Below are 15,908 nucleotides of genomic sequence, written 5' to 3' on the forward strand. Positions count from 1 at the left end.
AACCCGTGCCCCCTGCATTGGGAGTGCAGAGTCTTAACCATTGGACCACCAGGGAAGTCCCCCCACCACTCCCATTTCTCAGTTAAGAACAACTTGTTTAATCAAACTGAGATGTGTGACAGTGAGTGTTAATATGCAGATATTGTAATAGATGCCTGGTTCATCGCTCATCAATAAATTCATTCAATCTTCTATTATATCCTGAACTATAATAGGTTCACAAGATCCTCTTCAAAACTTTACATTAGGATCATCAGTGTCTGATATTCAACTTCCACTGGTTATTGATCTAATGGTAACTTTAGAGGTAGTCTCTCTTTTTTTTTTAATTAAGAACGTCTTTTTAAAAAATTTTTAAATTTATTTTTGGCTGCGTTGGGTCGTCGTTGCTGTGCACAGCCTTTCTCTAGTTGTGGCAGTCGGGCGACTCTTCCTTGCGGTGCGTGGGCTTCTCATTGCCGTGGCTTCTCTTTTTGCAGAGCACAGGCTCTAGCGGGCTTCAGTAGTTGCAGCACGCGGGCTCAGTAGTTGTGGCTCTCGGGCTCTAGAGCGCAAGCTCAGTAGTTGCGGTGCACAAGCATAGTTGCTCCACGGCATGTGGGATCTTCCCAGACCAGGGCTCAAACCCATGTCCCCTATATTGGCAGGCAGATGCTTAACCACTGCGCCACCAGGGAAGTCTCTAGAGGTAGTCTTTTTTTTTTTTTTTTGCGGTACGCGGGCCTCTCACTGTTGTGGCCTCTCCCGTTGCGGAGCACAGGCTCTGGACGCGCAGGCTCAGCAGCCACGGCTCACGGGCCCAGCCGCTCCGCAGCATGTGGGATCTTCCCAGACCGGGGTACAAACCCGTGTCCCCTGCATCGGCAGGCGGACTCTCAACCACTGCACCACCAGGGAAGCCCTAGAGGTAGTCTCTTAAGGATGGGATTGAATGATGGCCTTTAATTGGGGCAGTATAACAAAATCACCTTTTGAGCTATATTAAAATACTGATATCCAAATCCCATCACAAATTCATTGAACTAGGACCTCTTGGAATGGGGCCTGGCATGTTTTTGATGACCATTCCTAGAATATACATTTAGATGTTAAATATAAAGTCTAGCATGTAAATAATACCTGAGATGCTTTGGTAAGGAAAAATAATCCAGACGTTTACAAATACCAATAATGTGTTCAATACAAAACTGAATAGAATTTTTACTCCATAGATTTATAGTAATTACAGATTTAACAAAATGTTTATTAGGACCCTGATCTCATCTTCTCATAAGGAAAATGAATTTGCCATGAGTTTACAGGGAGAATATGCTTTAGTAAAGAGAGCAAAAGCTTTGGAGTCAAAGCAGACCTAGGTTTGAATCACAGCACTGCCGTTGGCTAGCTCTGTGACCTTGAGCATGTTAATCTCTATTTATTTTTTTTTAAATAAATTTATTTATTTTTGCCTTTGTTGGGTCTTCGTTGCTGCACGCAGGCTTTCTCTAGTCGCGGGGAGCTGGGGCTACCGTTCGTTGCAGTGCAGTCTTCTCAGGCTTCTCTTGCTATGGAGCACAGGCTTTAGGCACGTAGGTTTCAGTAGTTGTGGCGCACAGGCTCAGTAGGTGTGGCTCACGGGCTTAGTTGCTCCGTGGCATGTGGGATCCTCCTGGACCAGGGCTTGAACTCATGTCCCCTGCATTGGCAGGCGGATTCTTAACCACTGCGTCACCAGGGAAGTCCTCTATTTAATTCTTGAAATCCACAAAATTGAGATAGTAATAGTACCTGCTTTATAGGGTTTGAGTGAAAATTAAAATAAGGATTATAAAGCACCTATAAAATTATGGCATCTAATGTTTTAAAATTTTTATTGGGGTATAGTTGCCTTACAATGTTATGTTAGTTTCTACTGTACAGCAAAATGAATCAGCTATACATATACATATATCCCCTCTTTTTTGGATTTCCTTCCCATTTAGTTCACCGCAGTGCATTAAGTAGAGTTCCGTGTGCTATACAGTATATTCTCATTAGTTATCTATTTTATACATAGTATCAATAGTGTATATGTGTCAATCCCAATCTCCCAGTTCCTCCCACCCCACCTTCAAACATTTGTTTTCTACATCTGTGTCCCTATTTCTGCTTTGCAGATAAGATCATCTGTACCATTTTTCTAGATTCCACATGTATGCGTTAATATACAATATTTGTTTTTCTCTTTCTGGCTTACTTTACTCTGTATGACTCTCTCTGTGTCCATCCATGTCTCTACAAATGATTCAATTTTGTTCCTTTTTATGGCTGAGTCATATTCCAGTGTGTGTGTGTGTGTGTGTGTATGTGTGTGTATATATATATATATGTATATATATATATATATATATATATATACCACATTTTCTTTATCCATTCCTCTGCTGATGGACATTTAGGTTGTTTCCATGTCCTGGCTATTGTAATTAGTGCTGCTGTGAACATTGGGGTGCATGTGTCTTTTTGAATTATGGTTTTCTTTGGGTATATACCCAGTAATGGGATTGCTGGGTCATATGGTAGTTCTGTTTTTAGTTTTTGAAGTTGTTTTTAATAAATGTTAGTCTTTTAACCCTTATGCCTCAGCACTTAGGGAATATATGTAGGTGCCAAATAGAACTTCGTTGAATGCTATGCATTAGGGGTTCTTTAATTCAGGGAATCTGGAATGAAGTGTTCTGCTTATGAAATACCACATCTTAGGGATAAAGTCCAAAATAGAATGGAAGCATTACTTCTACCTGGGAAAAGAGTGAAAAAACAAGGGTTTGGGAGCGCTTAAAAGTAAAGCAGCTTTTTAACACCAGCTGACTTGAGCAGTATACCAAAGTAAAATCTCATTAGGAAGGAACTGAGGCATAGTCACTGTCTTGCTAGATTGACACAAATGCAGCTACTACCTATGACTTTTGATAAGTTCTGGGCCTTGTAGGGTATGCTATCAGAGGGTGGTAGTATAAACATTGCTGGAGGAGACTCTGCTGAGAGACTCTGAATACAAGTCTGATGATCACTACATAACTAAAATGGCAGCTGTAAGGCCAGAAGCTCCCTCAGAGGAATGGTTGCAATGGCATTTGCAATTTAGAGTCCACATCAGCTTCTTTTTTTTTTTTTATTTAATTTTTTTATTGAAGTATAGTTGATTTACAGTGCTGTGCCAATCTCTGCTGTACAGCAAAGTGACTCAGTTATACACATATAGACATTCTTTTTTTAAATATTCTTTTCCATTATGGTTTATCACAGGATATTGAATATAGTATAGTTCCCTGTGCTATACAGTAGGACCTTGTTATTTATCCATCCTATATATAATAGTTTACATCCCATCAGCTTCTTGAAGGTACCTACAACAGTTTCTACTGGTGTTTCTTGGGTATAAATTTTAGAGCTGCTACTCTGTGGTGTCTTTTGGAGATACACCGTCTTTTGGCTTTCCCTGCCCCAAAGCAAAGTCAGCAGGCCTCCAGCTTCTCTGCCATTATCAGAGTCACCTCCTGCACAGTTGTGCAATGCTGACAGCCCATACTACCACAAATGGAGCGTTAGCGATTTGACCTGGTTTTATGTATATTTTACCGGTAGAACTTTAAGATAGGAGACTAAACATAATGAAGGGAAGCTCCCAAATTTGATATTGTCAAGGAAGGATCTTTCCTCTTTTGTAGGAAACAAAGTTGGCTATTCATTACATAATAGCTTTCAGAGTTCTTTTAAGAATAAATTTTCAGTTCCCTTCTATGGGGCTGTGACTCTTTTGTTTTCCTTTCTTTCCACCCTCTGTAGGTTGTTGGAAAGGACACCAATGTCATGTTGGTGGCTCTGGCAGCAAAATGTCTTACTGGCCTGGCTGTTGGGCTAAGGAAGAAATTCGGACAATATGCAGGACACGTAAGTAATACTCCTTTTTTTGATACAAATCAACAACGTTATCAAGAATGGCAGGCTAGTTTGCTTTATGCTTTAAAACAGCTTTTTGGCACAGATCTTTATATATATGGGGAAAGTAAATTTCTCACTAAGTTTTGTTAATACTGAGCATAACTCCTTACAACATTTCAATAAAAATGTCAGTTGTAACTAAATTCACTAGCTTTATGTAGAAAATCAGGCACTTGACCTAAAGTACTTAGTTCAATTGATTTGCCTATTACTTATTTACTTATATCTTGCTTTGCTCTTAAAATATTATATACAGTATAACAGTATGAAGTATAACTTGTGATAACCAGAACAGAGTAAAAATGAGAGCAGGAAAGACAATATAAAACTGGAAGTGAGATTAATATATAAAATGTATTTTATGGTGTTTTTCTATTTTAAAAAGTAGTTTACTTATATACTTGGGACATCTTATATAGGTTACACTGTTGGTGATATATCAGTTTATTATAAGAAACTCTGACTAGAGACATTCGTTGAACATAAATTTGGAAGCAATCAAGTTTGCTAACAGTTTTAACAAATTGCGATGTTTTCTTTAATTCTGGCATCTGTCAGTTGGCCTCTAAATCTCATCTGTATTACTTAAAATGGCTCAGCATCCTGAATATTGACCGTAGTGAACTTTAGGGTTTAACTTGCTAGCCACTGATCATTTGATTCCCTGGATTGACTTTTGAGAGTCTCCTAATAGTCTGTAGTCATGTGTCAGTTTTATATTGAAGCAAACATCAAACCTCACTTAGTTATGGTATTTGGAGCTTGCTTACTCATAGCATTAAAAATAATTTCAGAGAACTCAACTGAAAAAAATAAGACACTACCAAATAAAAATAAATCATGACTAGCTTGTTACCAGGGAAATAAAAATAAGGGTCTTTAAAACCCTTAAACGTGTAAATCACAAATTGGAGTAAAATTATAATCATTATGTTTATAGTAATCATTACTTATTATATAATATCTCTGTGTGTGTATGGTATCGAGTGTATTGATTAGCTTTTGGTCAGTTTTGTGTTACTTAGAATATTTTATACTTCTGTATTATAATTTTTCAAGCTAGAAAACAATCTTTAAAGTACATTTTAATTTACTAAATTTATAGTTAGATGATTACCTGACCATTTAGTTTGAATTCTGATTCTGGCTTTGTGACATTTTGGTGTGCAGCTTAAAGAATGTCTCTAGTGCTTTATAGTTTGGGGTATTTGTCTCCCCTTAAAATTACATCATATACAGTGTTTGATATCAAGCACGTTAGTGTGGTTCAGCTTTATTTTCCTTAGCTACTTATAAACTGTCTTTTTGACAATATATATAAAAGTGAACTTTAGCTTTATAGCTATTAAAATATCTTGATTTTTGATTGGCAGGGGGCAAAATGGGTAAAGGAAGTCAATTGTATGGTGACGGATGAAAACTAGACTTTTGGTGGTGAGCACGCTATAGTGTATACAGAAATCAAATTATAATGTGGTACACATGAATCTTAGATAATGTTATGAACCAGTGTTACATCAATAAAAACAGTTTTTTAAAGTATATTGATTTTCAGGTTTATTACTAACTCTTAGTATTAAAAAGTCTTTTATATTTCTCCATGGAAACTGTATTCCTTCTGATCTGTATCACTTCTATGAAATTTTTTTAAAAAATTGGGTTGGGGGAGGTGCCATTGAGCTTTGCTAGATATTTTAGACCTTAAAAGCAACTTTAATTTGCCTGCCAGCACAGTGCCTGGCTACATATACTCAATACATATACTTGGTATTCAATAAATATTTAATGAATTAGTGATAGTTTATAAGATAAACATTATAAAAATTCTAACTTTACTGATCTAAACTTAGTACTTGAGTAAGAAGACACAGTTCTGATCAAAATTGCTGGGCTTCCCTGGTGGCACAGTGGTTGAGAGTCCGCCTGCCGATGCAGGGGACACGGGTTCGTGCCCCAGTCCGGGAAGATCCCACATGCCGCGGAGCGGCTGGGCCCATGAGCCATGGCCGCTGAGCCTGTGCGTCTGGAGCCTGTGCTCTGCAGCGGGAGAGGCCCCAACAGTGAGAGGCCCGTGTACTGCAAAAAAAAAAAAAAAAAAAAAAGCTATAGTTTCTGGTACTGTTTCTTTTTTCTTTAGTGTAGTGAAGAGGCAGGAGACATCTCAGTCCAAGTGAGGGCTATCAGAATCTTGGGTGGGGAGGAAGGATTGTATACTATACCTGTTCCCCTACCCTAAATCCACCTAGTTGAGGATCATTTTGTCCAATAAGAGTTGTTACTGATAAAAATGATTGTAAGGTTGCATATAAGGTACAGGTGCAAAAAAAAGGTTGAGAAACATTGCTGTGGTGGTATAGGCATAAGATTGTTCCAGCATAAGATTCTTATGCCCTTCAAGAAAGGAAATGACTTCTTAATCCAACTTAGATGTTTATTTTTTTTGTTTATTTTGGTAGAGGCAAACATTGTTTTAATAAGTTTTATTGAGATATAACTTACATACTATAAAATTCACCGTCTTAAAGTATATAATTCAGTGGTTTTAGTATATTCATAAGGGTGTGTTACCATCACTACTATCTAATTCCAGAACATTTTCACCACCCCAAAAAGAAACCCTATATCCATTAGCAGTCACTCCCCATTCTCCCCTCCCCCAGACCCTGGCAACAACTGATATACTTTTCTGCTTCTGTGGATTTGAAGTTTTGTACAAATGGAATAATACACGTGTGGTCCTTTGTGACTGGCATCTTTCACTTAGCATAATGTTTTCAAAGTTCATCCATGTTGTAGCATATATCAGTACATCATTCCTTTTTTTTTTTTTGCCGAATACATTCCAACTATTCACTTTTAAAGGTTGTACCAACCATTTTGGAGAAATTCAAAGAGAAGAAGCCTCAAGTGGTACAAGCCCTGCAGGAGGCAATTGATGCAATCTTTCTTACTGTAAGTTGAGTTTGTGGTTTTGTCTAAAGTAAAGTTTGTCAATGTAATATTTTGATTGTTCTTTACATTTGAGAAAAGCTTATTGACCACATTTTCTTTCTAAAGACCACACTACAGAACATCAGTGAGGATGTTTTAGCAGTAATGGATAATAAAAATCCAACCATCAAGCAGCAGACATCTCTTTTTATTGCAAGAAGCTTCCGCCACTGCACTGCTTCTACCCTGCCAAAGAGCTTACTAAAGCCCTTTTGTGCTGCTCTACTTAAGGTATAGACTTTCTTTGAAATTGAGGAAATATTTTATACCTAGGCAAGATTTTGTTTTTTCTACTGATTGGGTACAGTGACTACTTGGCTTTAAGACTGTAGATTATTGTCTTTTGAGGAGAGACCCTCTGTAGCTTTGAAAATTGAATCCAAATTCTTGTATTATTTATGTTCCTGTTCTTGAAGAAAAGCACAAATTAGCTTTATAATTTCACTAACTACTAAAACTTTTATTTCTTATTTGGCCCATAAACTGATATTCAGCTGGATCTGGTCAAGCACAGGCATCCAGTTTAGAATATTTAAAGATCATTTGAGTATGAAGCATTTTAGATAGAGGGTAAGAGGAAGGGTAACTTAATTGGCAAACAGAAAGCTAAGCTTAGATTCTGTGAATTGTAAAAAGCAAATTCTTTATCTAACAACCATCAGTCTGAATTAAAATCAGTAATACCTAAAGAACCTTGTATCAAGATCATCTTGCTTACTTCCGGACTATAGCACATCAATGATTCTGCTCCTGAAGTCAGAGATGCTGCATTTGAAGCATTGGGTACTGCTTTGAAGGTGGTTGGTGAGAAAGCAGTAAACCCATTCTTAGCTGATGTCGACAAACTCAAGCTTGATAAGGTAGGTTAGTAATGGGTTTTAATGAAATTGGATAGCGGTCCTGTCTCTGTGCAATATGGGTTTGTTTACTGGTATCCTTTTGATCAGAATTTCTTGATTAGTAGAAATATCTTTCAAATTATAAAAAATAAAATAAAATAAAATTGAATGACCAATCTGTAGAGGAGGTAAAAATGATGTTTTGAGTTAATTTCATTTCTAATATCTGGAAAATTGCCTTTCTAAATATGAATGTCTTCCATCAAAAATATGGTTATTGTTTATTTTTAATTTTCATTGGAGTATAGTTGATTTACAGTGTTGTGTGAGTTTCTGCTGTACAGCAAAGTGATTCAGTTGTACATATATCCATTCTTTTTTAGATTCTTTTTCCGTATAGGTCATTACAGATTATTGAGTAGAGTTCCCTCTGCTATACAGTAGGTCCTTATTAGTTACCTATTTTATATATAGTAGTGTGTATATGTCAATCCTAATCTCCCTATTTATCTCCCCCCCCTTCCCCCCCGGTAAACGTAAGTTCATTTTCTACAAAAATGTGGTTATTGTAAGTTTAGTAAATTCTCATTTGCATAGAAATATAATGTAAGACGTCATTAATGTATATCTACTGCCAAGAAAATATGGATAATTTATCTTTGTTGAAAAGGAAACTTTTCTCTCTGAATTCTCATGTAGTTGTGGTTTAGAAGTGACTTATTAAGTAATGTAATGATTGTGTTTCAAAGTTAGGCTCAGTGACGTCTATCTCAATTTCATTCTCCAGATCAAAGAATGTTCAGAAAAAGTAGAGCTCGTACATGGTAAGAAAGCTGGACTTGCAGCTGACAAGAAGGAGTTCAAGCCTGTGCCGGGAAGAGCTGCTGCTTCGGGGGCTACAGGAGATAAGGACACAAAGGACATTTCAGCACCCAAACCAGGACCCTTAAAAAAGGCACCTGCTACTAAGGTTAATAGATGACTTGGAAAATATGGTTTAAAAATTAGAATTTAGTAAGGTAGGGTCTGAATCTCAGGTTCAGGGTTGTTCTTCAATATGATTTCATTTGAGAGATGAACTCATTACAACATTCAAAATACAGCAGAGCATCTTTTAATGAAGACAGCATATTCCAATAGTACATTTGGTTATTTGAAACCTATATAGAGATAAAAATGGTAATGAAGATACAGGAGTACATTTTAAGGCATCAGAAAGTATCATTAAATAATGAAATAGGGACTTCCCTGGTGGCGCAGTGGTTAAGAATCCACCTGCCAATGCAGGGGACACGAGTTCGATTCCTAGTCTGGGAAGATCCCACTTGCCACAGAGCAACTAAGCCCGTGTGCTACAACTGCTGAGCCTGCGAGCCATAACTACTGAGCCCACGTGCCACAACTACTGAAGCCTGCGCACCTAGAGCCTGTGCTCCGCAACAAGAGAAGCCTGCACACCACAGCAAAGAGTAGCCCCTGCCTGCTGCAACTAGAGAAAGCCCACGTGCAGCAACAGACCCAACGCAGCCAAAAATAAATAAAATAAATTTATTAAAAATAATAATGAAATAGTATGGCAAGGTACATAACATTAATAATGTAAGTTCATTTTCTAACTTAACATAAGGTCATTTTGCTAATAATGCTCTGGAATTGCAGCACCAAGTCTCCGTTCCATCAGGGTCTCACTTTCTAGTGTAGAAGAGGGGGAAATGACCAAGGGCAAATATGGCATTCTTACAGTGAACACTTTTCTTGGACTGGATTCTCTTAAGCATGAAGTTATCTGCTGAAAATGCAAGAAGTTTGATTCTCTTTTCCACCCTGAGCCCCAGCCTGGAGTTAGGAGAAGAGAACTGATATTTAGTGAGCTTTACTTTGTGAAGCATTTTACCTACATAATCTTATTTAATCATCATAACAATCCTTGAGATAAGGGTTTTGTGATCCCTGTTTTTCCAGAAAAGGAAACTGGGGCTCAGCAAGGTTACATGTCCTGCACATGCTCTTACAATTCACTTGTTTGTTTATTCTGTCTCCCCACACTGTATTGTAAACTTTAAAGGATAGAGATCTTGTCACTGCTTGACCACTTGTGCATAGAAGAGGCTCCGGCATATAGCAGGAGCTCTGCATATATTTGTTGAATGACCAGAGTTGCAGAACTGGGATTTGAACCCAGGTATCTAGCTACAGAGTCTGTGTACTTTCATGTTATGCTGTCTCTTCAGTACTCCAGTACAGGGAGTTGGCAGCTATTTTCTCCTTTCTCACCAGCTCCTGCCTCTCTGGACAGTGACCTGGGCGCAGCACCTTAAGACCTTTTCTTATCTTGCTGAACCTTTCCATGCTAGCCGGCTTTCTCTTATAAGGGATTCTTTTCCTTCCCCCAAGAATAAGCTGTGGGTGGAGTGGGGAAGGACCTGCTTTTGTTCTTTTGAAAAAATCAGTAGGACAGTATCATCTAATAAACCTACTAAGCCAATAAACATGTATGTCTATGTTTAAAAAAAAAAAGGAGATTTATTAATTGAGGTGCCTCTCAATTAATAAAACAGAGTACTATTATATACAAGAAAGGATCCAGAAGAGGTGTTCTAGTAAATCAAAGAGTGTAAAATTTTCTATTTTTACAGTGAGAAAACAATTAAATCTCTCTTCATGGGGTAGTTATTATGAACCAATAAAATCATAGTGCTAATGTGAACTGGCAAGTGTTAGAGGTTTCCATTGGATTAAAAACCAGCATCTTAGCTTTGCTAACCCCACCTTAAAAGCTCAGAATATGTTCAAGATAACAGTGGTTTCAGAACAGCTCTGGATGTTCAAGACTAAATTGGTCCTCTGTCATTTTATCTTTTCTTTTTAGGTTTGGGCATTGCTTAACAAATATCCAAAATAGGTAGAAGGAATGATGTGGACAGTGATGTGTGTTGCCATATTAATGTTACTGCCCTTGGCTGTATACCTTATGATAAACTGCTATTTTCTTGTGACCTTTCAAAACTGGGGGTGACATAAATTTAAATCAAGATAGTTAAATAGAATATTAGCAGATAGAATCCAGTGGGTGCAATAGAAAGTATGAGCAACTGAAGTTTATTCCAGGATCACAAGGATAGTTTGATATTAGAAAAATTACTGAATTTATAGATCAAAAGAAGTCTAATTTCAAACACTGAAAAGGAATATAATAAATTTCAGCATGTCTTCTTGATAAAAATTCTTAACCGTATAGAAATGGATGGATACTTGGATATGATTAAATATATCATTTTTATAGATTATATGATCATATTCTTGGAAAACCCAAGCAAGTCAACTGGAAAACTAATAAAACAATATTCAGTGAGATGGCCATCTTCAACATAACTAGAACACTCACTGAAATTGGCGTAACACCTCTTTTTCTTCACAAATTAGATAGTTCTACAGTGAGTAATAACATATTCCATGTTACTTGGAGTAACTTTGTGGTTAAATAGTGAGTACTTTGTGGTTAAATAGTGAGTAAATGTTATAACTCGGAAACTGCCCTTTACTAGTGTAGGAAGGATCTAGAGGCATTTAAAGGCATCAAACATTAATTCTCAAATTAATCTGTAAATGTAGCATAAATCCAGTTTATTGTTTTTATTTCATTTATCTCATTAGCTCATTTTGAATTAGAGGTTCTTTTTTTTTTTAATTTTATTTATTTTTGGCTGTGTTGGGTCTTCGTTGCTGCTCATGGACTTTTCTCTAGTTGCTGTTGTCTTCGTTGTGGTGCTCGGGCTTCTCATTGCGGTGGTTTCTCTTGTAGTGGAGCATGGGCTCTAGGCATGTGGGCTTCAGTAGTTGTGGTACACAGGCTTAGTTGCTCCGCGGCATGTGGGATCTTCCTGGACCAGGGCTCGAACCCACGTCCCCTGCATTGGCAGGCGGATTCTTAACCACTGCGCCACCAGGGAAGCCCTAGAGGTTCTTAACACAGCTTCTACAGATTCCCCATGAATGATCTTCAGGAGGTCTGTCTGCCCTTGAAATTGCTAAATTCTGTGGGCACAAAAAATATGGGTCTTTTTGTTGTCGCTGTTGGTTGAGTGATCCCTCATTTTAATCAAATTTTTGAGGAATCTCTAATCCCAAAATGTCTAAGAATCACTATTCTAAATCCTTAAGTGGTTTAATATTTTTCTGTTTGCTTTTAGCCTGGCGGGCCACCGAAGAAGGGGAAACCAGCTGCACTAGGAGGCGCAGGGAGCACTGGAACCAAGAACAAGAAAGGGTTGGAGACTAAAGAAATAGTGGAGCCTGAGCTCTCGGTCAGTATTATACAGTATGCCTCAAACTCAAAACCACGGAAAGTCATTGCCTATGAGGAGGTTCAGGTTCTTTCTTTTCTGAGTTCTGTAACGTATAGTTAATGGATGTCTTTTTAGCTTATTGAAACTGTGCCTTGGACAAACTTCCCCTTTACAGTAGTATAATAGAATCCTCAGATACTAAAACACACCTATGGGAGTGTTCTTGTAGTTTTGGCTGGGGTATTCTTACATTGTTGCCATCTGTTTCCTTAAGCAATTATTAGTGTTAATGTTTTGTATCTTACAGATAGAAGTATGTGAAGAAAAAGCTTCAGCTGTCCTTCCTGCTACCTGTATACAGCTTCTAGACAGCAGTAACTGGAAGGAAAGGCTGGCCTGTATGGAAGAGTTCCAAAAGGTGGGTACACAGGGATGAGTTGAATGTGAAAGAAAATTACATCATACAGAAGTGATGAATTGATAAATGAAGGACTAGTCCTAATTGCTGTATTTTGTAACCAGTGAACATGTCTGCAGGGTGTTAACTAAAGATGAGGTGGGGTTTTTATTTGCTTTTTAGCTGTTTAGTATTTATCTTTCAACATCTGCTTTCTGTGGCTTCTATCAGCTCATAACCTAAGTGATGCATACTCAAGAAAATTAGGTTTATTCTGAATTATAAGGCTTACATGAATTTTATTTTATTTTTAATTTTTTTTTTTTTTTTGGCTGTGTTGGGTCTTTGTTGCTGCGCTCAGGCTTTCTCTAGTTGTGGTGAGCGGGGGCTACTCTTCATTGAGGTGCACAGGCTTCTCATTGCGGTGGCTTCTCTTGTTGCAGAGCAAGGGCTCTAGGCACATGGGCTTCAGTAGTTGAAGCACGCGGGTTCAGTAGTTGCAGCATGCAGGCCCTGGAGCGTGCAGGCTTTAGTAGTTGTGGCACGTGGGCTCTAGGGCACGCAGGCATCAGTAGTTGGGGCGCACGGGCTTAGTTGCTCCGTGGCAGACCAGGGATCTTCCCAGACCAGGGATCGAACCCATGTCCCCTGCATTGGCAGGCAGACTCTTAACCACTGTGCCACCAGGGAAGTCCCTGAATTTTAATATTATGGTATTAAACTTACTAGGCAAACAGGTCTCTTCACATAAACCACCCCTCATCCATTTTATGTTTCCCTCTTTGTTGTCATGATTCTCAGAAGAATAGACATTATCACTTGGTATGAGAAGCTTCTTTAAGAAAAATCTGTGTTGGACAGGAGCATGGTGGTTTATTTTGGCACACACTCTTTGATTCTAATGATGAGGGGTGTGGAGAAACTGCAAGAATGCTGCGACTTGAGCCAGGAGTCCTGGCTTCCAGTCCTGCATCCGCCACTCAAGCTTAGCCCTGGGTGTGCTTCTTTGAAACCTGTACTTAAATGCTTCTAACCTACTCTACTTTGCTATGTTTTTAGGAAAATCGAATAAGTCAAAATATGTATAAGCAGTTTCAGCCATACACTGGGCAAATTAAAACTGTTACTTTCTTTGGGGCAAATTATTTATGAATTCTTGAAATGTGAAAAAAAGAGTTTCAGTGGCATCACTATAACAACCATATACCAAACATCCAACTTAAGAAACAAAGTATTAGAACAGAAAGTAAACAAACTCTATCTGTGACCCTCCTCATTTCTATTCCCCTCACTCCTTCAAAGGTAAACACGTAATTGATTTGGTATATACTGTTCCCTTGGAACTAATCATTAATCCCTTAACTCTCCTACTATCTTGTTTTACTTCAAGGCTGTTGAACTAATGGACCGAACTGAAATGCCATGCCAGGCATTAGTGAGGATGCTGGCCAAGAAACCTGGATGGAAAGAAACTAATTTTCAGGTATATTTAAATTAGAGATTTAATATCTTTTATTGAAGTAATTTTCATTACATCATCCTATGGTGTATTAGAGAGGTATAGTTTGGTAATTTTTAGCTTGTTCTTTTTTTTAAAATCACTCAGCCAATGTGTCATGTAATTTTAAATGAACAGTGGAATGTGTGCATTTTGATTAAACACATAACTCTAACTTTGTGCATTTAGGAGTTTATATATATACAAATACTTACTGTTTGTTAATTCATATGTATGCATTTTTCTCATTATTTAGACCTGGAAGCCCTCGAATATAGGGAGGGATGAACAATGAGATAGCTTTCTTATTTCTTTGCATAAAAAATAAATGTAGTCTTTAAATTGCCAATAAAAAATTACCACATAATCGGTTTAACTCATTAACTGATAATAGAGATGAAATTGAGCAGTAGCATTATTTAGTTTAAAAAGTAGGTGTAAAGGGAGGTATAGGAAAGTAATACATGAAGGAAAATGAGAAAAGTGTTTTCTTCTTCTCCTCTAGACATACATAGAGCTGATGGGAAACAAAAGTTTGAAATGTATCAGGTTTATTTTTGGCTTCCTGCTAGTCTCTTTTTTACTTCTGTTTTGCCACCTCTTATTCTCTGTTTAGGACCATAGCTCCCTTGCTCACTGTTCCCTTAGCACTACTTTATAACCTCATCCAAACCATCCAGCTCCACAAAGGTTTCCCGTGCCAGAAGGTTCTGATACTGCCTTCTTCCCCTCACACCACCACTTTTAAAACTCCCCTTACGTAGCTTCTCAGATAGGTGAAAGAAGCACACCTGATTTGAGCTAATACCCTTCTTTGTATTAGATCCATATCAAGAGATAATTTTATATCTTTTTTTCCTTTATAACAACTTTCCTGAGGGTATAAAATTGTTTTAAACGGTACAGTGCAGCTGTTTTTAGTCTATACACATAGTTAGCAACTCCTACCACTATTTAATTTTAGAGTATTTTCATCACCCCAAAAAGAAACCCCATACCCATCAGTAGTCACTCTCTATTCCTCCCCAAGTCCGCACCCCCAGTCCCTGGCAACAATTAATCTACTTTCTCTCTCTATGGATCACTTCTCCTGGACATTTCATGTAAATAGAATGATGTGGCCTTTTGTGTCTGGCTTTTACTTAGCATAATGTTTTCAAGGTTCATCCATACTGTAGCATATATCAACTCTACAGTCTTTTTTTTTTTTTGCGGTACGCGGGCCTCTCACGGCCATGGCCTCTCCCGCTGCGGAGCACAGTCTCCGGACATGCAGGCTCAGCGGCCATGGCCCACGGGCCCAGCCGCTCCGCGGCATGTGGGATCCTCCTGGACTGGGGCACGAACCCACCTCCCCTGCATAAGCAGGTGGACTGTCAACCACTGCGCCACCAGGGAAGCCCTACAGTCTTTTATTGCTAAACAGTATTCCATCGTATGGATATACAACATTTTATTTACCCATTCATAAGTTCTTTGTTTTTTCTTCGGCTGTGTCACGTAGCATATGGAATCTTAGTTCTCCAACCAGGGATCCCGCGACCCCTTCATTGGAAGCACGGAGTCTTAACCACTGGACCACCAGGGAAGTCCCTTCCCATTCATAAGTTGATGGGCATTTGCATTGTTTCTGCTTTGGGGCTATTGTGAATAATGCTACTATGAACTTTCATGTACAAACTTTTGTGTGAACACATGTATATACCTAGTAGAATTGCTGGGTCTTATGGTGACTCTGTGTTTAACTTTCTGAGAAACTGACAAACTGTTTTCTAAAGTGGCTGTACCATTTTATCTTTGCACTAGCAGTGCAGGAGAGTTCCAGTTTCTCTACTTCCTTGCCAACACTTGTTATTTAAATATTCAAACAGGAAAAAGGGAAATATTTTTGGTCAAAAGTGTCTGAAGTCCCAGACATCTGCCATCATCACATT

The 15,908-nt window shown here is 38.2% G+C and overlaps 1 protein-coding gene across 4 annotated transcripts in view; it reads left to right on the forward strand.

The window, feature by feature from the left end:
* CKAP5 (cytoskeleton associated protein 5) overlaps window positions 1-15,908 on the forward strand; it is a 107,812-nt gene that overhangs the window by 50,654 nt on the left and 41,250 nt on the right. For all 4 annotated transcript variants that reach the window (XM_060159258.1, XM_060159256.1, XM_060159255.1 and 1 more), the window contains 8 exons: window positions 3,808-3,912; window positions 6,826-6,915; window positions 7,021-7,185; window positions 7,686-7,814; window positions 8,581-8,763; window positions 11,984-12,097; window positions 12,387-12,497; window positions 13,867-13,959. In XM_060159258.1, coding sequence (XP_060015241.1) covers window positions 3,808-3,912; window positions 6,826-6,915; window positions 7,021-7,185; window positions 7,686-7,814; window positions 8,581-8,763; window positions 11,984-12,097; window positions 12,387-12,497; window positions 13,867-13,959 — 990 coding nt within the window. The remainder of the gene's footprint in view (window positions 1-3,807; window positions 3,913-6,825; window positions 6,916-7,020; window positions 7,186-7,685; window positions 7,815-8,580; window positions 8,764-11,983; window positions 12,098-12,386; window positions 12,498-13,866; window positions 13,960-15,908) is intronic.

This window comes from Lagenorhynchus albirostris, chromosome 9 (genome assembly GCF_949774975.1).
Source record: "Lagenorhynchus albirostris chromosome 9, mLagAlb1.1, whole genome shotgun sequence".
Classification (NCBI taxonomy): Eukaryota; Metazoa; Chordata; class Mammalia; order Artiodactyla; family Delphinidae; genus Lagenorhynchus; species Lagenorhynchus albirostris.